At 53.4% G+C, this 23,293-nt stretch overlaps 1 protein-coding gene across 4 annotated transcripts in view; it reads right to left on the reverse strand.

Annotated features, from left to right (window-relative positions):
* Vav2 (vav guanine nucleotide exchange factor 2) overlaps window positions 1-23,293 on the reverse strand; it is a 177,064-nt gene that overhangs the window by 19,597 nt on the left and 134,174 nt on the right. For 2 of the 4 annotated variants that reach the window (XM_057754956.1, XM_057754954.1), the window contains exons 5-16: window positions 20,003-20,105; window positions 17,262-17,360; window positions 16,082-16,150; window positions 14,806-14,906; window positions 10,428-10,527; window positions 9,552-9,647; window positions 9,000-9,068; window positions 6,023-6,109; window positions 3,886-3,971; window positions 3,033-3,165; window positions 2,196-2,210; window positions 659-768 (exon numbers count right to left, since the gene is read on the reverse strand). In XM_057754956.1, coding sequence (XP_057610939.1) covers window positions 659-768; window positions 2,196-2,210; window positions 3,033-3,165; window positions 3,886-3,971; window positions 6,023-6,109; window positions 9,000-9,068; window positions 9,552-9,647; window positions 10,428-10,527; window positions 14,806-14,906; window positions 16,082-16,150; window positions 17,262-17,360; window positions 20,003-20,105 — 1,068 coding nt within the window. The remainder of the gene's footprint in view (window positions 1-658; window positions 769-2,195; window positions 2,211-3,032; window positions 3,166-3,885; window positions 3,972-6,022; window positions 6,110-8,999; window positions 9,069-9,551; window positions 9,648-10,427; window positions 10,528-14,805; window positions 14,907-16,081; window positions 16,151-17,261; window positions 17,361-20,002; window positions 20,106-23,293) is intronic. The other 2 variants (XM_057754957.1, XM_057754955.1) reach the window with 1 other exon arrangement.

Below are 23,293 nucleotides of genomic sequence, written 5' to 3' on the forward strand. Positions count from 1 at the left end.
TTCTTCAACTTCTGTGAATACTTGAGACTGCTTCAATACTTCCCCGCACAATGTTGGGAGGAGAAGCCCAACCCGCGGAAACCAAGGGGCAGAGAGCCCCAGGGCTCACAGTCTGGACGCAAGCCAGCAGGCAGCCACCGCCCAGGGTACCAGCCTGATGCAGCTGCCTTGACCTCACTCTGGTATCTGTATCTCACCATGTGGGAAGCCTAGTGGAGTGGTATCCTCCCCAGAAGTCCCCAAGTCTGGCTGCTGTAGGGTCAAGCATAAACATCACACCCACCCTTCTGCCCTCCACCTGTTTTCTCTGCTCTGTGTGTTGGGGTGCCCCTTCAACCTCATGGGGCACTGTCCTGAGACTTTCAAACAAAGACAAACACATCCTCAGTGGGTCCTGAGGAGAGTTCCAGGTGTCTCCCTTCACCAGTTACCACCTAGCTGTTAAGCGGGAGCCTCGACGATGGTGAAGCCCATCTAGCAGGAACCTGATGCCCCCTGAGACATCTGGGAGACAGAGCTAGGTCCTGCCGAGGTGGCTGGTGTCCCACGGGGAAGGAGCTTGTCTCAGGCTGAGCATCAGAACCACCTCCCACTACTGCTTGCCTGAGAAGGTCAGCAGAACAGAATCAATAGGCCAGAGGGTCCTGCCCAAACTCACATGGCCATCTCGAACTGCTCCATCCACTTCCGCTTCATGTCCTCCGTCTTGCAGAAGAACTGGAAGCCTTGCTTTCCTTGGAGGTGAATCAGGTAGAAGCCATAGGACCACTGTAGGGACAGAGGCATGCTGGCAGCTGGCATGGCTTTGTGGGGGCAGGAGCATGCCGGCAGCCGGCATGGTTTTGGACACTACCACCTGGTATACACAAGTTCTCTTTCTGGCACTGTATGTGTATGTATGTGCTTAACATGCTTGTGTATAACATGCTCTTATGTAACATACACTCTTGCCTGGTTGTGTGTGTGCATGTGTAGACCCTCCCACATGTGAGAATGTCAGTGCACTGTGCTCTTTCCCGAGCAGGCCAGGGGGCTCTCGTGTATGAAGGTACATAGGAACTTGTGCCTGTACATGTGACTGTCCTTGTGATCACGTACACATGTGCCTTCCTGTGTAAACATGTGTTTATATGTGTATATATACTGTGCCTGTGTGCATACACGTGCATGGGTACTTGTTCCTGTTCCTGGATATAAAAGTGTCCGTATATGTATACCCAAGCCTGTGTATGGGTGTCTATACTCCTTTAATATGTGTGTACACCATGTATGCATGTGCTTGGACCTGTAGACCGTGTTCTGCACATGGAGCCCCGTGCACAGGTGTGTAGGTAGTGCTGTGTGTACACATATGCATGTATGTGGGGGCCCTGCTGTGTGCATATGTGTGTATATGTATCCTTCTGTGTACACATGTATGCATATGGGCACTACTGTGCCCATGCATGTGTGTGCATGTATGCTGCAACCCTGTTGTGTGCACTTGTATGTATGCAAGGGCCTGCTATGTATGTATGTATATATGCGTGGGTGTGGCAGCCCATGCTCAGGTCCCACCCTCTAGCAGGATAGCCCACCCTTCTCCCACCCCTTCATGGGGCACTTCCACCCAAATCCCTGCTGTCCTAGGGACTCCCCAGGAGTAGTTCTCAGGAGCCAACCTACTGCCCTTCCACAGCCCCACCTACTCACTTTCACTTTCTGGGGGGAAAAAAAACAATAGGAAAAACAAGGGCTGGGGTCAGGTGCTTGAGGGTCTGACCAATCCCAGCAACCCAGCAGCTTGCCCCACCCACTGGCCTAGCCAATACCCCAGGCTTAAGAAAAGGGCTTTCAAAGGGCCCAGGTAAAGTGTGGTCTATCGAGAAGCAGAGAGGGGAGGAACATAGGGAAGAAAAAAGGGGGGAAGTGAGGAGGATGGTGCAGGGCAGAGGGCAGGAAGCCTGGCCCGCCAGTGCTCAGTGACCCCTGACCTTCACCTCCCAGGAAGGAGAGCAGGTGGGCTTCCAGGTCACACCTTCTGCAAATCTTTGGCCACAAACATGTGTCACTATCATGATTAAGATGCAAAGGAAGGAGGGGGAGGGGAGAGCCATGGTTTATTCAGGCCCAGGGAGCCCCAAACCCACAAGTTTGGAAGGGCCAGTGTCAGACAGCACTAGGGAGGGAGAGGGAGGAGAGCACCAGGGGCTTACCATCTTCCCATGAGACTAGGAAGCATGAAGAGGAAAGGAAAGGGGGAAACAGGTCATTAAGAGGCTCGGCCGGCCCTGGATGTACTGCAGTCTGAGGCGACCGATAGCCCGGGATGGTAAGGCCCCACCTCTGTCAAGCCCTCTAGGCTGTTCTCCCCAAAGCTGGACGAGAAGCCCCAAGCTTGGAAAGTGGCCCTGGTCACTGCCTCTTGCGTCAGACACCAGGACTAAGAGAAGCCTGTGCATGGCGGGCCTGCACCCAGTGTGGGGACTTGCAGAAGGTCAGAGCCTTTAGCAGCTGGGCTCCCATCCTTAACCCAGCCCGGGGTTATGCACAAAAGGTGCTGTGTTCAGAAGTCTCCGAGAAACAAGACTGAAGCAAGCCAGTCTGCCGTCCATCCCATCCCCTCCCGGCCACAGCCACAACCACAATGCCCATGGCTCCACCCCCTTGTGGCCACAATCCCTCCTCCTGCAGGCCTAGTCCACTGGATTGCAGAGTCTGACAAACCACAAACCAGCCCCCAACAAGACAGAGTGGGAATATAGAGGAGGAAAGGCCTGCTTGTTACAAGACACAATGAGGGATTAGATTCGGGTCCACTAAGGCTAAAAGTCAAGTTGAGAGCTAGGCTCTTACTGGTGCCTAAGTAAGGCTCCTCCCTCTGTCTGGCGACCTGGAGTCCTAAGGGTGTCTACCACCCACCACGGGAACCATCTGCCGCAGTCACGGTGGCAAAGGGAGGACAGTCTTCCTGCAAGGCTACCTCACAGACACTGGATGTGGTCTCCCTGGAGTCGGGACGCCGCACTTGCCCCCTCCAGATCTGGACCCACCTTCTTGATGTCCTTGTTGTGCATAGGGTCATCAGTCATCTTGTGGAAGAGTAGCTCGATGACCTCCTTCAGCTCGTAGTTGTAGCCCTTCCTCTTACACACAATGACCACCTTGTCAAACAGGAACAGGTACCTGGCCAGACAGCGCATCGAGGGTCAGGACAGCCATGCTGTATCCGGTATCCCCACCCAACGCCAGCCAGCTGTCCCGGAGGTCACTCAGTGTCAGACCAACAAGACCAAGGCCTGCACGTGCTGTCCACTCTCCAAGGTGAAGGCCTCCCCTTCTGCCAGGTCAGCCAGGCACAGTGACTCTTGGTCAGGACTCTACTGTCTCCATAAGGCCTCTCAGGGCCACCTCCACGCAGAAGGTCCTTGACCCCTCTATCTTGACCTCCCTTGGAGCACTGTTCAAAAGCCACAGCCAATTCTCTCTTCTGTGCCCCCAGGACCCAAGTCTGCTGTGACCCCAGCCCTCACAGATGCCTGGCTTATTCCGACTTCTCCACCACCTGCTATCTGCTCCCAAGAGGACACTAGGCAGGGAGTGTGCATGGCTTCACGGCCTCTCAGTCAGAGCTCCCTGAAGATTGCGAGCTGGAGGCCAGACCTCTCTACCGCCCACCTTTGACTGTCTCCCAGCCCCGCATAGTGGCCATCACAGGCGGGGCAGTCTCTTTGCATGTGGCCTCTGCTGACCCATATGACAGGCACACAGAGGCTTGTGTAGAGATTACGTCATTAAACAGAGATGTATGAAGCCTGTTGCACCATTATTCCTCCCTCAGGAAGGTCTGGGAGTGGGGTCCCTGAGCCGGAGGGTCAGCCCGGGATGGGGTCCCACCCTGCTCACCTGTCTTGCTTAGTGTGGTTGACTATGGACCGGACTTTCAGCTCCCCATCAATCTTCGGCCTCCCAAATTCCTCCAGCTTCACTTGCTGGGAAAGGCAATGACCGTTAGCCCGCGGGCAGGTGACCTATGCTTTACTAGACAGGGAGACAAGTGTGCATGCCCAGGGCAGGATGGCAAGACCCAAGAAAATGTGCCAGTGGTGACTGGGCGGGATGAGGTAGCCCGAGGCCATTATGGGCCTGAGCCAAGCCTATCTCCTCCTAGGGGGCCACAATGGGGACTCCCTTGAGCTCCGGGAACAAAGGGCAATTGATGGCCTGACCATGATCACAAGTAGCTGCTGTGTGGAAACCGGAGCTGCGGGAAAAGTCAGAAGTGCAGCCCTAAGAGAGCTAATAAAGAAAGCAAGCAGCAGCCACAAGCTGGGCTCCGGCCACGGGTTCATCCTCTACAGGAAGCAATGCTGTACCCAGCCTTGCTACCACCTGGCTGTGAAGACTCCGTTTCCAGACTGCTTGGATTGTGCCTCTCTGTACTGTGTAATCCGGAGAGATCTGCCTCTCTGCCATCCTCTGTGTGACAGAGAGGGCAAGTTCCGGGGGGCGCGGCTATGCCTGAGGGGGACCAAATGAGCACAACTCCCCAGTCCCCTGCACTTCCTGACTAAGTCCCCTGCACTTGTGGAAGCTCCTAGGGCTGGTTTTAGTGTGACACAGGCTGGTCTAGGCATGACACAGGGTGGGGGTCACATCTGCTGGGAGACTCAGTCATGTATCTTTGTCCCATCAATCAGGACATAAAACTCCAGACGCCTCTGCCTGGAGACAGAGCCAAGGTTGCATGCCAGGTAGTAGAGTCATGTCCCAGGAACACCAACATTCATGGACCACTGTTCTTTTTGAGACAAAGCCTGTTGTATCCCAGACTGGCCTGGAAGTTGCTATGTAGTCGGGGATAACTCTGGTCCTTCTGCTTCCCCACTCCTCCCCCTCCCCCATTTTCCCACCTATGCTGGATTACAGTTAGTGTCCCCAAGTCCAGTTTATTAAGGACCCTGTGCGTGAGAGGCAAGCACTCTGTCAACTAAACCGTACCCATAATCCTCTCCTTGTTATTTAACCGCTGAGCAACTCTCCGCCCAGTTCTCCTTGTTATTTAAAGAACAAACATGACTTGCAACACCAAATCACACTCCCCTGTGTACAAATCAGCTGTCACTGTGTGGGGGTTAGAAAGCAAGGGTGCGTGGTGAGGGGCCTGGACCCCACAAATGCTCATGCCTTAGGCCACACCCACACTGGGAGACGCACAGGGACGTCAGGGGGAATCAGAACACTGCTTGGCAATTTCTGCCCCTCTCTGGCTGGCGGCATGGCCTGGATGTCTCCTGATGAACCAGGCCCGCAGAGGGCTCCTCTGTCGGTGAAGACGGGCATGCTAATCAAGATACCATGGTTCCCCACGCTCATGAGAGTGAAGTCACCAGGAAGAGGAAATGTTTATGACAAAACCATGGTTCTGTGTCAAGGTGACTCTGGGCATTGAACAGCATTTGGAGGTGCAGACATCACTTGGAGGTCAAGGGTCAAGGGTGCTATTTCAAGGGGCAAGGATAGGCTTAGGTTCTCCTAATTCAGAAGACTGTAACACAGAGAGCTAGACCCAACACAGGCCAAGGATGCTTGAGTCCCGAAGCAGTTCATTTCTTCTCCGCAGGCAACCTCTAGTTTTTTGTTTTTGTTTTTTTGAGACAGGGTTTCTCAGTTTAGTGTTGACTGTCCTGGAATTCTCTCTGTAGACCAGGCTGGCCTCAAACTCACAAAGATCTGCCTGCCTCTGCCTCCCGAGTGCTGGAATTAAAGGTGTGTGCACCACCATTGCCTGGCCCCAGTCAACCTCGGAAGGAGTGAGCTAGAGAGTGCCAGCCCTGCTTAGAGCTCCCGGAAGAGGGGAGATGACTGCTGTCCCACTCCCAAACTAAACCCTGTCTATGGCCCATCCTGAGGATAGGGAGACTGATGGGGGAAGGGCGGATCACAGACCAGGTAAAGTCTCCTGTCTCAGGCGGCCACAGCCATGCCAGGCTTCACAGGCGGTCACTATGGTGAGCGTAGGTGGAGGGGCCCACCTGCTTACCAGGTTTTCTATGGAGCACTGGAACTCACTGATCTTCTTCAAGGTCTCTTTGTCCCGTTTCACTTCGTTGATGTACATGGCCAAGTCCTGGAAATTAAGACAGGGTCAGTGAACGCCAAGCCCCCGCCCTGCCCAGTTGACCATTTCATATCCTTTCCTCCATCTTGCCTGGGCAGCTGAAACTCCAGGCCATAGGAATAAGCACCACACACAGGTGTCAAAGGCAGAAACCAAAACTGAGAATACAACATTTGGGCCCCAGACCGCAGACCACACTGCTGAGGGTGCCGGCAGCCCCCAAATCCAGCCTCCTGACAAAACTTTTTTCTCACTCAACAGGCCTTTTAAGTCAGAATGGAGAAGCAAACCAGCATGACTAGGCCACAGTGGGCCACACAGCCACTGTCTAGACCTACACACCTCTCTGCTCTCACGAAGCCCCAGCCCCACCTCTCCTGAAGAGTCTGGGTATTCTGTAAGTGGCCTGGGAGAATGGGGGTCCCTATATAATGCTGCAATCCTACAGTTGACCACCAGAGGGCAGTGCTCACTTTGCTTCAGAAAGTTTGCAAAGGCCTGAAAACCATGCCCAGGGACGGCTGGGACAGTACAGCAATGATCCTGCCCAGAAAGCAAAACAGAGAGGAAATCCCCAAAACACAGGAGCCAGGCCCACATCCTGGAGCCAGTTCCTACCTCCTGCATGGCCTCGCATGCTTCTGGGGGGTCATTTCAAAGGCCACACCCCAAGCCTCACTGAACCTGGCAGGGCTGAAGCTCCCTACTGTACAACACTGTAGGCATTTTTGTAAAGGATGGTTTTTATTTTGAATCAACAACGGGGACAGAATCTGAGCATTCGTGGCCCTGTGCACACCTGGCTGGATCCACAGAAGTGCATGTCTGGGATGGAGATTCCCACAGAGACAGATATTAAAGCCCCAGAGGCAGGGCAGCCAATGAGCAGAGGACATAGCCTTACAGTGAGGGTACATTGCCACCCTGTAGGAAACCCAGCTCCGGGGCGGTGACAGCTCAGACATTGGCTGAATGAGGATTTTCTGCCTGACACTGGGGACATTAAAGGCTTTTAGAGTCTCTTCTGTATTGGTTTTTATAGAGGACACGTCAATTGAAGAATTGCCTCGATCACACTGTCTTGGGGATCACATCTGTGGGAGATTGTCTTGACTGATGACTGAGGTGAGATTGCACAGCCCACTGTGGGCAGCACCATCCCTAAGCAGGTGGGCTACATAAGAAGGCTAGCTAAGCAAGCCAGAGGGAATCAGTAAGCAGCCTTCCTCCTGTGGTTTCTGCTCCACGCTCCTGCTAGAGTTCCTGCCGTGACTTCCCTTCATGATAAACTGTGACCTGGAAGTGTAATCTAAAATAAACCCTTTCTTCCCCTAAGTTGCTTTGGGTTGTACTATTTATCACAGCGACAGAAAGCAAACCAGGACACCTCCCAAACACTCAAGTTGTAAGAGCTGACTCAACGACATGGAGGACACAGACAGAAGTCATATGTTCTCCGTGGAATGCCAGGAGCTGCACTCAGGGTACCACCAGCGGGCTGGCAACTGAACAATGGAGGAATGGAACATGTGGCCAGGCTGGGGCTCGGGGTGCACCTGCAGCCATGATTACGTGTCCCAGGAATGGGTAACTGACATGGTCCCTCTGCTGCCGTGGCAGGTGACCTCGGTTCCTCAGGGGAGCCAGCAAAAGATCCCTGCATCGGTCAGGACCCCCATGCTCAAGAATACCCCAAACTGGCACCAACTTCTGCAGCTGCATGAGGCCTGCTCACAGAGAGCTCCGGGCAGCTGGAGATACAGCATCCTCCTCACTAGCTGTGCAGCTGCGTGGGAGACAGGCTGCAGCTTCTCCCTCTTCAAATGAGGGAGAGGAAGAGGTCCAGGGTCCAGAGGACTCCTCAGGGACAGGTGTCAGATGTCAAGGCTGCAACTAACTTGCTTCTACCACACAGAGGGACCTAGCCTGTGTGGGGCATTGTAGCTGGCCTCGGATACAAGTGACCATGAGAGGCACAGGTACGGCCGGGGGTAGCCTGACTGTCTCTAGACTAAAGGGTCTGGAAGGTGACTTTCTTGGGCAGTGTCAAGTTCATGGCAAAGATGGATGAGTGGGATACGGACAGGTTAACGAGGAAGGGGACATGGCCTGAGCAGATACCTTGGGGGTGGGAAAGAATAGAGCATGCCTGGGAACCCGGGGGTGGCCAGGCTTTCCTGTAATCTGGGGGTTTCCTGTTACCCACATCTTCAATGACCCTGTGATGTGAAAGTTGTAAGTTGTAAGAGCTGACTCAACGACATGGAGGACACAGACAGAAGTCACATGTTCTCCGTGGTATGCCAGGAGCTGCACTCAGGGTACCACCAGCGGGCTGGCAACTGAACAATGGAGGAATGGAACATGTGGCCAGTCCTAAGAACAAGGGGAAGGGATAGGCCTGATTCAGAGAGCAACAGGAGCCACAAAGGTTTCTGAGCAGGACAGTGATGTGTGCCGAGCTTCAGAGGGCAGCAGGGTGTCATAACACGACAATGGAGGAATGGAGTCCCTGAAGCCAGTACGTGGAAAGGAACCTTCAAGAAAGCGGCAGAAGAACAGGGCACAGAACAAATCTTCAGCAGGAAAAGCCACAAAGGAAAGGAGAGAACTCCAGAATAGAGCTGGCTCCTGAAAACCACTTCAGGCCGCAGGGGACACACAGGAGTCGGAGACAGGGGCAACTACTGGCAAGAGAAGCTGGGGACTTTGGACACATGGAAAAAGTACCTAGCCTGTAGCTTCCTCCACTATCATGTGACTCTCACCCCACCCCTAATGTCCTGCCTCTGTTACCATGGGCAAATAAATGTTCCCCATTGCCAAGGAGCTCAGTCTGGAGCCAGGAACATAGACACACTGATCTGAGTACTTCCCAGCTCTGCCTCAATTTACCAACCTGCATGGCTTCCAACGCTTCTTTCAGCTGCTGTCTTTCTGGCCGTTCAGCAGAATGGCTCAGCAGTTCCTATGGGAGCCAGAGGAGACCCAAGGTCAGTCCTCAGGATTCCAGCCTGCCCATCCCTGCCCCTACCCAGTGCAAGGTGTGCACACAGCAAGACCCTCAGCACAAAATCACCCACTAGCATGGATGATGGACGATCTGTCCAACTCCAACAGACATGGGGACCTCTGACACAGCGGACACCTCTGCCAGGAAGACTCAAGCAACCAACCACTGAAGCTCTCCTGCTTCTGGTCTGAGGGTGTCTTCCATCTCTTCCCACTTTCCTGACCCTCTGACTTGTTCTAGTCATAATTATCCTTCCGGGTGCCTTGATACCCTGACATGGTGTATACTGAGCAGAGTCCTTCACCAGCCATGATACCTGTCATGGTATGTACTGAGCAGAGTCCTTCATCGGCCTCTGTTTCACCCTGTCTAAGGGCCAAAGCCCATGTCACCAAGCCCATGTGACGCAGGGCACAGCGAGCAGATTGATGGCCTCACCTTGAGCAGCAGGTGGTACTTGAGCACCCGTTGCATGGGCACCACCAGGAGATCTTGCAGCTTGAACTTGCCGTCCTGGACCTTAAGTGTGCACTCCTGGTGTGGGAGAGCAGCGAGTGGATAAGGGGTACCCTCGCTGGGAGAACCCGTCTCCACTGCCAGCCACATAGAGAAAGCGCCCTCAGCCCTGGACTCGCAGACTTCTAGAATATGCGTCAGATGGGTGTCATAGCATGTGAGCAGGCCATACCACTCCTTTTATCCTGACACATGCTGAGACCCTGGTATCTGAGGCACCCCTTTGTCCAACAGAGCCTGGTGGGGCCAGGACTTGCAGAACACGACCTATGGACCTGCCATCTGATCCATGAGAAGCCAAGTGTGTGTGTGGGGGGGGGGAGCTCACACAAAGCTGTGAGATCACTTAGGGTACCCTGGGGTGCCTGGACAGGAGGAACAAGCTTTGCATGCCACCAGCACTCAAGCTGGAGCTCTGAAGACAAGAGCTTTCCAGACCACACGGGATAGGGACACTGGGGTGAGGAAGAGCCAGGAAGGCACTCAGGGGAGAAACAAGCTGGTAAAGGCAGAGAAACTGGGGCGAGGGAAGGAGGCCCAATGTATCAAGCAAGTCACCTAGGTCCCATCAAAGACCCTGGGATCAGCAGAGGCTAGGGTCAAGTGCCACTCATTGAGACAGACTTGTCCAGGCCTCCAAAACCCCTAAGGAACCAGGTTGTGTTCTAGCTTGGTACATGTATTCTGGAAGTCACCAAACAAAGTTGGGGTGTGAGGGGGGTGGCACAAAGCCAAAGATGGCTGTTGAGGGAAGCTGATGTGTTTCTTGGACCTGAGCAGCCAGCTGTGCCCTGTTACCTCCACTTTCAGCCTGAAGTCCTCCCGGCTAGCAAGGAGCTGGTTCAGCGTGCTCTGAGCATGCTCCATGTGGCTGCAGTACTCTCCGTAGATCAGGAGCCTGGGGAGGGGACAACAACATGTACATGGTGCCACACACACGGGCACAGATCAAGTAAGATACCTGCGACTGCTAGGAGCCTGTATGCTACACAGGCATGTGGACACACGTGCACCCAGGCACGTCTAAGGTACTTACAGCTGCAATGCCCTGACTCCCTCCCAGGCAGGTTGGAGAGCCTCAGGGTCACTGCCTCACATGCCTCTGCCCCCTCAGCCCCCTTCTATTTTCTCCTCATTCTCTACATGACCAGGTTAGGAGAAGGAATCCCAAAACATTAGCCAAGGGCACCTCCTGCAGACCTACTTCAAGCCATGACCCACGGTTCTACCTCCATTCTGGAGAGGAATGCCTGGAACAGAGAAGTCCCAGTCTCCTGGGGCTCTTGGCTTGCCTCCAAGGCTAGCATGGGGGCGTTCATTGCTCAAGCTCACCCTTGAGGCCATGCAAAATGGAGGCAGCCACTGGTGCTTCTGCAGGGGGGTCAGCGGCTGCATTCAGAAGAGATGCAAGGCCTGTGCCCAGGCAGAAGCAACAGGGTCCTGGCAGCCCTAGCCAGCCCCTGTCGTCTTCTGCTGTCCCCTGCTCCCCTCCTTGCCATGCCCCACCGTGTCACCATCTCCCCATGCCCCACCGTGTCACCATCTCCCCATGCCCCACCGTGTCACCATCTCCCCATGCCCCACCGTGTCACCATCTCCCCATGCCCCACCGTGTCACCATCTCCCCATGCCCCACCGTGTCACCATCTCCCCATGCCCCACCGTGTCACCATCTCCCCATGCCCCACCGTGTCACCATCTCCCCATGCCCCACCGTGTCACCATCTCCCCATGCCCCACCGTGTCACCATCTCCCCATGCCCCACCGTGTCACCATCTCCCCATGCCCCACCGTGTCACCATCTCCCCATGCCCCACCGTGTCACCATCTCCCCATGCCCCACCGTGTCACCATCTCCCCATGCCCCACCGTGTCACCATCTCCCCATGCCCCACCGTGTCACCATCTCCCCATGCCCCACCGTGTCACCATCTCCCCATGCCCCACCGTGTCACCATCTCCCCATGCCATTCAGATGATCTTTTTCCTCCATATATTGTTCCTTTCTTTGTCCCCATCTGGGCCCATGTGCTACCTCAGGGGTGACATCTCTGTAGCTCAGAACCCCTGAACTTTCAGGAAAAGAGGGCAGCTACCCAGCAACTCCCTCCCCAGGTCCTCATGCCCTGACCAAACAGGAGACGGTAAGAGAAGACTATGCCAGGTAGTGTTACCAAGGAATAGCAGGATGACGGCCACCCCCCCACACATACTAGACCACCACTCCCTCAATGACTGTGCTACAGGTCCATTCTTCAAGTCACCCAAGGTTACTTAAGCCCCCGTGAACTGCCTGAGACAGCAGCTGAGGCCAGTCTGGCAGAGTCATACAAGGGACTTATTGGGAGGCTGGGCTTACTCTTGTTGTTCCAGACCCACCCTATCCCATCCCAACATATGTCAGGGAGTACTGGGTCAAGGACCCCTGGATTCTCCCTGGTCTGGTTCTAATGACCATGCAACAGTCACTGTCCACTGGGACTCTTAATCCTCTTAGGCAGCAGGCATGGGGCTGAGGCAGCTGGCTAGACTTCTTGCAGGAGCCACTCAGGAAGAAGCAATTGATATGGCTCCTGGGGTCACCAGGCTCTGCCACATGGGCAGCTCTAGGCAAGTCTCTTGTCCCTAGTGTGCTGGTTAGAATGAGAATGCCCCCCCAAACCCATAGGCTGATAGGTTTGACTACTTGGTCCCCAGTTGGTGGAACTGTTTGGGAAGGATGAGATAAGTGTGGACTTGTTGTGTTGGAGAAAGTGTGCCACTGGGGGTGAGCTTTGTGTCCTGGTGTTCGCTCTACCTCTTACTGGGGGGTTTAGATGTGAGTTAGTGGCTGCTACTGCCACTATGATGTTGCTCCACCACTGCAACAGTTTGAGTAAGGATGACACTCATAGGCTCATACATTTGTAGACTTGGTCATCACAGAGTGGCATTAATTGAGAAGGATTAGGAGGTGTGGCCTTGGAGAAAGTAAGTCACTGGGGGTGGGCTTTGAGGTAGGCCAGACCCAGTGGCTCTTCCTGTTGCCTGCAGATTCAGAAATAGAACTCTCCGCTACTTCTCCAGCATGTCTGCCAGCGTGCCACCATGCTCCCTGCCATGATGACAATGGACTAAACTTCTGGTAAGTTTACATGCTTCAATAAGCTCTAATTATGTGCTTTATTTTATAAGAGTTACCTTGGTCACAGTGTCTCTTCACAGCAACAGAATAGTGACCAAGACATGGTGAACTCTAACCCTCTGGGAAACGTAAGTACAATTTGACACTTTCTTTGCTGGCTTGACAAGTATGACTGTGGCAGGGCTCAGTGCTCCACCCAAAGAATACCAAAAGGCTTTTGGTCCTACCTATCCCAACAGATGCATGCCTGCAATCCCGGCAGAAGCAGGAGAAAAGCTGCAGGCTTCGAAGGGGTTTAGGGATGAATGTAGCTCAGAGGTTGAGAGCTTGCTTAGCACATGTAAGGGGTGGGAGAGTGAGTCTCATCCTGTTTTGGGACAATGGTCTCATAACCTGTAAAGATTTATCACTTGTATTGGCTTAATAAAATGCTGATCGGCCAGTAGCTATAGGTGGGCAACCAGACTAGGAGAATTCTGGGAAGAGGAAAGGCTCAGTCTGTAGTTGTCACCCAGACGCAGAGGACTCAAGATGAGAATGCCTCACTGATAAAAGGTATCAAGCCACATGGCTGACAAAGACAAGAATTATGGGTTAATGTAAGTCATAAGAGTTAATAAGAAGCCTGAGCTAATAGGCCAACCAGTTTATAATTAAAGTAGGCCTCTGTGCGTTTCTTTGGGACTGGACAGGACAGAAATCCTGTGTCTTTTACAGTGTGCATAGCCCTGTGCTGTCACCTTGAGGGGCTCCACCCACTCCATTGCCTATGCTCAGTTCAGGAATCACCACACCCTGCTACTCTGACGTTGAAGCCTTAGGTACAGCAATCAGGGGCTTTCCTGCACTCTCTCCTCTGACCCTCTGTCCATGCACAGACTCTAGAGACAGTCTTATTGTTCCTCAAAACTAAACAAATGCCTCATTCTAAGAGAGACAGAGGAAGTTGGCTATGGAAGTAAGAGTGAGCAGGCCTGCATCATAACCATCAGCACTTAGTACTACTAAGAAAAACATCGGCCCTGGAGAGGTGGCTCAGAGGTCAAGAATATTTCCAGGTCTTTGCAGAGGGCTTGTTTTTGGTTCCTGACACCCATATTGGGTGGCTTATAACCACTTATAATTCCAGCTCCAGGGGGATCTGATGCCCTCTTCTGGCCTCCATGGGCACCTACACTCTTGAGTACACACACATAATTAAAAACAAGGGGGGGGGCACCTACAACTTGGAAATAAGGCCACGGAGGCACACACTTAACCTCATACATATCAGACAATACCAGTTTGTCCTGAAATACAAGCCTACTACCTTGATATACCTCTCTCTGATCACTGTCCCCTAAGGAAACTGAGATGTTGGGGGCCATGATGATGATGATGACAATGAATGGCTCGCCTTCACAGAAGAAACCCTTCAAAGCTTTGGGGTTGTAGCCTTGGAAGGTACGGGTCTCTCTTGCGATGCTGAGGACATGGGCTTCCACCTCTGTTCTATATCAGCTTCTGCCTCTCTCCCATGTCTGCTGGAGAGCTAAACAGAATGGCTACAACTAGGGAATTTGCAAGGAGGTATAGCTGCTGCACCTCTGGACACCAAGTTCTGATCCCACCAAAGAGTGGGCACTTCTTCCCAAACAGCCTGTGATCCGCTATTTCTGGCCTGCAGCACCCAAGAGTCAGAAATGGAGTAGAACAGGTCAAGGAACTCAGGCCGCCATGTCTCATTACAAACACCAACCACCATGAACCCAACGAGCCAGAGAGGCAGAGAGGGTTGCAGGGACCCTACAAGTTCCTGCTATCTAAATGAGGCTTGGAGGTACCCAGCCCTCCAAGCTGTGATGGAGAAACAGTGGGCAGTGACCCGGTTACAAAGAGGAACAGGATCCAGAGATAAGCGGCCACCTGCCTGGGTCCCCAGAATGGGAGGCAACACCCCGGTGAACTACCCTGCCTCTGTCATCCTGCCTGGGCTGGGGGAGAGTGATCCACATTGTCTCCAGAGCCTTGAAGACAGAGCTGAGGCTCTGATGCAGCCAGCCGTCACTCACCTTTCCTTGAACTCCAGGAAGACCTTGGCCAGGGTACTGCCGCCAGCCATCATAGACACGTCAATGGCCCGCAGAAAGCTGTGGTGCACCTTGATGAGGTCCTAGGGGGAAAGCAGGGTCAGTGCACAGCCAGGCACAGCCAGGCACAGCCAGCCTCCGCTGGCCACACACACCCAGGAGGTGCTGCCGGTGTTCACCCAAGCCTGTGAATGCCAGCGTCACTCAGCTGGAAGTTTCTGGCAGGCGTGTCTAACTTTTTGACATTGCTGCCCAGTGCCATCAGCAGATCTGGCACTCAAGAACCACACGATATAATTACAAAACTATAAAACTGCAAGAGAAGTCTCATAATGTTTTAGGTAAACTTAAAGCTTAGTGTTAAGGGTGCATTCAAAGCCGTCCTGGGCCAAACGCTCTGCCCTTCACCAAGCCAAAGATTGGATACCCCTGTCACAGTGCCTGGCACACAAAGATGCTGGAGGACATTCCAGTTGTGCAGTAGAGGGAGCTTTTCAGACCTGAATCAGGTTCTAGGGTCACACGGTAGCTGCCTCAGGACAGACTCGATGCCGGCAGAGGATGGAGAAAGCAGTGTGGCTGCTCTCAGCTAACAACTTTGCAGGCCTCCCTGCTGCTGGAAAGAATGGAGAGGCCTGCAGCCGCTCAGCTCTCGGTTTCTGCAAACCCATAAGGCTCCTACCGTGTCACCTTGGCCTGGAGGAAGCATGGTTCCTCAAGCTTCACAGCGGATACAGGGCAGTGCACAGCACATGAGCCACCCCTCTCCCCTCCCAGTTTCTTTTCTGTCCCAAGTCATTGGTCCTGGCTGGAGCCCAGACAGTAAAAGGACACTCTGGTCAATCTTGTGCGGGAGAGTAAGATTCTCCAAGCCCCCGCCACCTGTCCTTGATCTGACGGAAGGCGGTAAGGCAGCATGCTCTGGACTGTGTCCACTCATGTGTGGCATCTGGAGTTGTAAACCAGCTGCCTCCACAGGTCAACCTTCGCACAGGGTCATCTGGTGCCCACGAGTGGTCAGATGCCCGCAGAGCAAGTGTGGGGCACACTTCCCTCCATGCTAACGAGAAGCCTTGCTTATAGTCCCGTGGGTCTCACATTCCTTCCAGAGCGTTGTGAATCTATGCTCAGCTGACAACTAACACAGATCGTGGGAAACTCTCAGGCCACACCAGATCCCTCTTCTTCTGCCTCCTGAAGTCACAGTCTCCAGAGCAAGACAGCTGCATGTGTGTCAGGAAAATGCCAGAGAGTGTACCTCCAGGTTGATGAAGATGGCAGCCATGTCCGCCGGGCTCAGCACTAGCCGCAGGGGGCCCATGTAGTTCTGGAAGGAAAAAGTTTATGCTGTCACGCAGTGTGTAAGGGGGCTTGTCACAATCAAAGCCGAAGCTGCCAGGCACTGGAAGGTACCCGGTGCTCACTGGACAGCTCATGAAGAGAGTAGTATGGGACTGTACACTGGGCAAGGCAGGCTGGAACCAAGAGCACAACCCATGTCTTCAGCACAGCTCCATGGTAAGGGCAGCCAGGGCCAAGGGGCAGTGAACCCCAGGACCCTTGGCTGGAAGCTTCACTTGCCACTCTGACCACATTGGGCCAGCTCCACACCAGAGAACAGTCAGGAGGATTTGAGCCTGGCAATGGCGCTGTTGTTTACACAGGGACACTGTCAGGAAGACTCGGAAGCCAGGCCTCCTGGGTGGTGACGGGGGCTAGGCGGATGAGTATAGGTCACTGGCAGTACTCTGGCTTGGGTGGCATCTAGTCACGAGGCTCACCAATCACATCAAATGTGCTACATTCTTGGTCACCAACAAAGGCACCAGTATGCCCCCCAGGGCAAGGAGAGGCTTAGAGAACTTAGCTCAAGATCTGGCCTCACACGTTCAAAAGCTGAGCTGCCACCACAGCTGGCTTGGATGGGAACTCTGATAAGACATGGAAGAGAGGTTAGAGGGCTTTCCGCACAACGAGGGGAGGCTCCTCTGTGTGAGAACAGGATGGCAAGGCGGAGTGTGCTGTGTCAACGTGACACAGTCCAGAGTCACTTGAGAAGGGAGTTTTAATGGAGGGACCAGCCCAGCTCGGGTGGTCAGGTGGACCTGTCTGTGGGGGGCTGGCTTGCTTACTAATTAATGCAGGAGGACCCGGCCCATTGTGAGTAGCACCAGCCTCTGCCCAGGTGGTCCTGGGATGTGTAAAAAAGCAGTTATGCACGAGCCTGTGTGGGTCAGCAAACAGCTTTTCTCCACGGTTTCTGCTTGAGTTCCTGCACTGACTTCTGTCAATGGTGTCTGTAATCGCAAAGTTACAATGAACACACTCTCCTCTCCCCTAAGTTCCTTTAGTCAGTGTCTTATCACAGCAACAGAGAGAAAATGAGAACAGGCCCTGAGCCCCTTTTCCCTGGGGCTCCAAGCAAAGCCAAGGTTCACCTTCTCGATGTCCTCCAAGGTGCGGTAGTACTTGGCCTCGGTCTCCTGGATCTCCAGCAAGCAGCAGCTTCTCTTATCATCCTCGGTCATGCCCATTTTCTGGAGGAGACATGAGAAGTGAGCCAGGATACGGCTATCTGGACACCCGGGTACCCACTGCCAGTCATGAGGCCCTGGCTACCTGCACCACACAACAAGATGACACTTTCTCCGTATGGCTACAAGATTACTGAGTAGGCAGTGATGTCACAGGCCCTTCCCATGATCTGTGGTTGAGGAAACCGAGACACGTGGATAGGACAGGACTTAATGAGAACATCAAGGAAGGCATGGAAACTTCTAGACTCCTGGGTATCAACTCCTGACTTGGAACCTCGAGTCCTCACCAGACTGGAAGGAAGGCCTCAGGAGAGGAACCTGCTACACATAGGTCAGGTGTGCTCATGGTACCTGTATGAGTGAGTCAGCCCTGTCCAGCAGGTGGCATTGGCCAACCCCTTGGATACCCACAGCAGATCCATTCTGGTTTCCCAATACCAAATGCCCCAGAGGCCAGACATCCCTGAGAAGCCAGCTGAAGATAACAGCTCATCAGAGAGCCACCTGGGAACATACCTCTACAGAGGGGAGAACAGGGCCTGACTGAGAGACGGCCTGCACAGAGTGGAGCAAAGCAGGGATTCGGCCCTAGTCAGGCCGTGGTGGACTTTACAGTAACTTTCTTTGGATTCTCTCGGGGTCGGAGAGCCTGGTCTGCCCCACAATCTCTAAAGACGTGACACTCAGGTAGGTACCAGGTATACTCTTGTTGGTCCTAAGAGGCCCCTCTATGCTGTGTCACAGAACTAACCCTCGAGCACTGTGCAACACGGGACTTGATGACGTCCATCACTATCTGCGGCGGCATGGGATGGGGAGGGGATGACATCCATGGGGCGGATCTCAACTCGAGACCCTATACAACCCTCTGTGCCTGACAGCGTGTCTCCAAGAACATGGACCTGAGCTTTCTCTATGGCCTGGGTTACCTTCCCAACAGGTGGGAAAGACAGAGCTGGCGGGAGCCCACCTGGCCTGGTCTTACCTGCAACTTACCTGCATATATCTGATCTGAATGCATGGAGGAACAAACAAGATTGAACCACAGTCAGCAGTGTCCACTGTCCTCAAGCTGCTTGGGAAGCCAGGGACACCACTGACAGCTCACCCCCCACTGTTAGCCCCAAAAGCCATGTCACAGCCCTTCCCAGAGCCTGCTGAGGAAAGGTCAGGACCCAACAGAAGGATGAGAGAGCGTCCTGGTGGGTCCTCCCATGCCTGGGCTCTGAAAGCAGCACCTGCCTTTATCTTGCCTCATAGAAGGAGCATTTTAATTACCTCCCATTTAGACAATTTGGTTCAGCTAGTTTCAAACAAAATGAGAAGGTGTGGGGGGGAACCCATTGTTTATCTCAGAGGCTTCTCACAACAATAAGTCTATATCCCATCTGTGGATGGATCGGACAGCTCAAAAGATTCAGCATCAGCCCTGGACATAGAACATGGGCTGTCCTTCGGGACATGGGCAAGCATGACCCTGCCCTGGGATTCTTCAGGACCAGGGACAGTGACAGGCATCTCGAAGAGCTGCAGGAGTCTCAAGACAGCCTGAGAGATGGGCATGGGGACCTTTCAAATATGCCCCAGGCTCCTGTGCCTGGGTGCTGACATTTACCCTCAGGGCACCCATCTCGCAGGAACTTTAAAGTGATGAGGCCTTAATCAACCTGGTGGTGCTTCCTAGGTCAGGTCAGGTCAGCTCTGGGGAAGCCCCAGTCAGGCTGCCTGCAAGGTTGAAGAGCAGAACCTCTCCCACCTCCTCTGGAGCAAGAGCCCTGAGCACGCTGGGAAGGAGAGTGATTATTAGACTCTCGGGAACAAATGTGTATGATCTTCTTAAGGGTGGCGTGAGACGCTGCAAATGTCCCAAGTCTAGCCTTCCATCTCTCCTCCCAAGCTGGGGACACAGCAGGGTGCCATCAGCCTGGGAAAGACTCTCAAGGCTCTTCAGGGTTCTTCTCTCAGCTTTTTGTTTCTCTGACACCAGCTGGAGGCTCCCACACAGACGGGAGACAGAAATATTGGCTTTTGATAAATTTCCCACTTCTTCGGGAACGCAAACGCGTCAAAAGCCTCCGCGACTGACAAGTGGCGCGGTGCCCACCTTTTGGAGCGTTCAGGGGTCCATGGGAGCTGTGGCCTGCCCCTCCAGAGCCCCCTCTCTGCAGCCCTCCAGGATGGACCCCCCACCTTCCACACAGCAGCTGTTGGCAATACGCCGGAGCTGGCACAAAACATCGTCCGCAAGATCATTAGCCAAGCTGCGTGGAAATAAATACCCTTCAGCATAAAAGGCATGCAGCTGGCCGACGGCGCCCGCACTGGTCTCCCCATTCTCCGCACAAAGAGGTACAATGATATGTGTGCTCAGCCGCACTGTGGTAGCCTGAACATGGGAGTTACTATTTAAGGCTCTCTGGATAGAAAGGACTAAGAACCTTCCAGGGAAAATTTTGTAGTCACTCTGCTGGAGGGGCTCATCCGTCATAGGTCGCATCTAGGGCACCTCAGAGTGTCCTGACAGGGCTGGAAGGACACTGCAAGGGAGCCCAGGGGGATCGGGAAGCACCCGAGGCTGTACTCAGGCAGCTCCCCAAGGGAGGCTCAGGTTCCTTTAGCAAGGGCAGGGTGGGGGCGCTCACCATGGGCTGCTGCACCTCCACCTTGATGATGTCTTCATAGATGTCATCCCCTTCATCCTCACACGGGACACAGTCATAAATGTCCTCGCCCAGGTCATGTTCGCTGCACAGGGAGATGTAGGTGAGCAAGGAAGAAAGGTCCAGGCACCTGGACTGGGGGGGAGGGGTGCTGCAAAGCATTTCCATGGCACCTGGCAAAGTCACCCACGTCAGCCCACAAAGTGGCATGCCTCAGTGAGCTACACTTGAACTGGGCAGAGGCTGCCACAAGGACCTGCTTGTCTTCAAAGACTCTTTCTTCCCCAGCGATGCTCCAACTCTGAGGCGAATGCTGGAGACACACCAGCCAGATGCCCTGGTGTGAGACACCTTTCTCCACTGGGATCCTCTTTGGTTGGTCAGCAGAAATGTCTAGCTCCTACCCCAGAACAGAGTTTCCATCTTAGCCTGTGCCCAGGATCCCCAAAAACTCTGAGAAGCTAGCCCAAAGTCTCCATTATCATTGTGGCCCCACCATGCCGATCAAGGGTACAGGACCCAGATACAGCTGCCTCTCACACATTGTGGACACCAAGCAGGATGGCAGAATGGAGGAAGACATGGAATACGTGGCGAACCTTCTCAAGCCAGAACCCACGAAAGCAAAGACCAACTTAAAACTCAGGGAAGTTTTGATTCTGCTCACAACTCCTTGGCTTTCTCCAAGCTACTCATGACAAGCGATTAACAGTGACTGCCAACCTGATGGGTGCCCACAATTACGGTTGTGCTTTGCATGAGAATAGCTCCAACAGACTTATTTGAATGTTTGGTCCCTAGGTGGTAGTGCTGTTTTGGAGAGGATTAGAGGGTATGGCCTTACTGGAGGAGGTATGTCATCACTGGAGGTAGACTTTGAGGTTTCAAAGGCCCCTGCTAAGCCCAGTCATTCAATCTCTCTCCCTCTCTCTCCACCTCCAACTTGTGCAGACTCTCATCTGCTATTCCAGCACCACGCTGTCTGGCCTGCTGCCATGTCCCCCACTATGAGAGACATGGACTCACCCTCTGAAACCGTAAGCAAGCCCCCAATTAAACACTTTCTTTTAGAAGCCATGGTGTCTCCTCACAGCAACAGAAAACTAAGACCATTGCCTAGGAGACATAGCTCTGAGCATGCCTGAGGGAAATCTCCAGAGTGGCTCAGCTGAGGTGGGAAGACCCACCTCAACTGTGGGAAGCATTGTTCAATGAGGTGTGCCAAATAAAAAGGAGAAAGCAAGCTGAGCACCAGCATCCGCCCTCCTCTCTCTGCTTCCTGACTGTGGGTGCAGTGTCTACATCTTAAACCCCAGCAGGAAGCAGAGAGAGTGCACTGAAAATGGCTTTCATGTCTAATGGCTTGGAGACTTTAAGGAAAAGTCTTTAAACTCCCAAAGTCGGCTTCCAGCGACATACCTCCCAAACACTGCCAGCAACTGGGAACCAATTATTTAAATGTCCAAGACTGGGGGACATGTATAATTTAAACCACCACAGTTACCTTCTGCAAGAGGGCTCTTCGGCCTCTGCCTGTGTATCTAGGGGTTCCCAGACCACCTTTCCATCTGTCTTGTAGTTGATGATAAGACATCTGCCCCACACTCCGGCCATCTCATCCTTCACTTTGAAACCGCCCCCCCCAACCCATGCAGCAGGTCTACTCAGTCAGGCTGCCTGCCAACCCAGGTCCACTGCCTTGGGGAGATAACTGTGCTCTGGGCTTCAGAGGTGCAGACAGCAAGCCCCGAGCTGAGTAGCAGTGAGATCCTACAGACTGAGGCAAAGGTTCAGGAAGGGTGGCGCTTTGGGTATCCCACCTTCTGTCCCAACTCACAATTGCCGGTCAGAGGACAAGGTTAACAAAGAACAAGTCATACCACAACAGTCAATGGAGAAGTGCCACTTACTTAGAGCCTTCTGAATACCCACACCAGCACCAATTTTTTTTTTATTGCTCTTTGGTGTTTTCAAGACAGTCTCAACTCTGTAGCCCAGGCTGGCTTAGAACTCACCATGGAGCCCAGGCTAGCCTCAAACTCATGACACTCCTCCTGCCTCACTAGCCTGCTGAGTGCCATGTGGACAGGGATGTGCCACCATGCTCTGCTGAAGTTCTTCTTTTTAATAACTTTTAATTATTATTGTGTATGTGACCACATGGTGGGGAGGTACGTGTGCCACAGTGTGTGCGGTCACATCAGATCCTTCATGGACTCCATTCTCACTCTACACCTTTATTTGAACTCCAGAGATCTAACTGAAGTGTCAGGCTTGCATCTCACTGACCCATCAATTTAAGGTTGTTTTTTGTTTTTTGTTTTTTTTTTTTTGGTTTTTCGAGACAAGGTTTCTCTGTGGTTTTGGAGCCTATCCTGGAACTAGCTCTGTAGACCAGGCTGGTCTTGAACTCACAGAGATCCGCCTGCCTCTGCCTCCCGAGTGCTGGGATTAAAGGCGTGCGCCACCATCGCCCAGCCCCATCAATTTAAGTTTTAAAAAGCCACTTGTTCTTTTCAGGCCCAGAAAATCCTTAGTAGAGGTGGCCATTTTGCACATTAAATAATACACCTGTGCTCTGTGCTTGCATGCAAACATATGCACGCACACACGCGTGCACACACGCATACACACACACACACACACACACACACTCTGTGGCCTCAGCCCCGACTCTTCCTGACTCTTCTCCCTGCCTATGGGGGGGGCATCATCAAATGGGGTGCAGACCTGGGGTGCACATCACCTCCTGCCATGCAGGGCTCACACTTAGAGTTGCGGCCCACCTCAGAACGTCTGTGGTCTTTCCTGCTGACCCATCAGTAGGTCCGTCTGTCTGTCTTTTGGAAACTGTCACCAGAGATAACATGAATCATTTCCCCTGCCTCTCCGGGCTCTGAGCCAGATTTTGGCCCTGCCACTCTACCCTCCAGATTTCTGGGCCAGGTGAAGGTTTCAGGGTCCTTTCTGGCAGATATTAGTCAGGCAGACTTCTGTTATGCAGCAGAGCGAGGCTGGAGGCTGAGCTGCTGTCTACAGTTCCGACCACGTGGAACTGAGGGAAACAGATGCTCCAGGCTTCAGGAGCACACTGCTCCTGGCAGATGAGACACCTCCCTATCTAGAGACAGACACAGGCTTCGCTCCAATGGGCTGGGGGAAGGAAGTGATGGACAGGGAGTTTGGATGTGACATATTCCACAAGGCAGTGAAAGGGGTCAAATGGGTAGAAGCTGAGCCTGAACAGGGACTTGCAGGCTGGCAATCAGCCAG

The sequence above is a fragment of the Chionomys nivalis genome, chromosome 22 (genome assembly GCF_950005125.1).
Source record: "Chionomys nivalis chromosome 22, mChiNiv1.1, whole genome shotgun sequence".
Lineage (NCBI taxonomy): Eukaryota > Metazoa > Chordata > Mammalia > Rodentia > Cricetidae > Chionomys > Chionomys nivalis.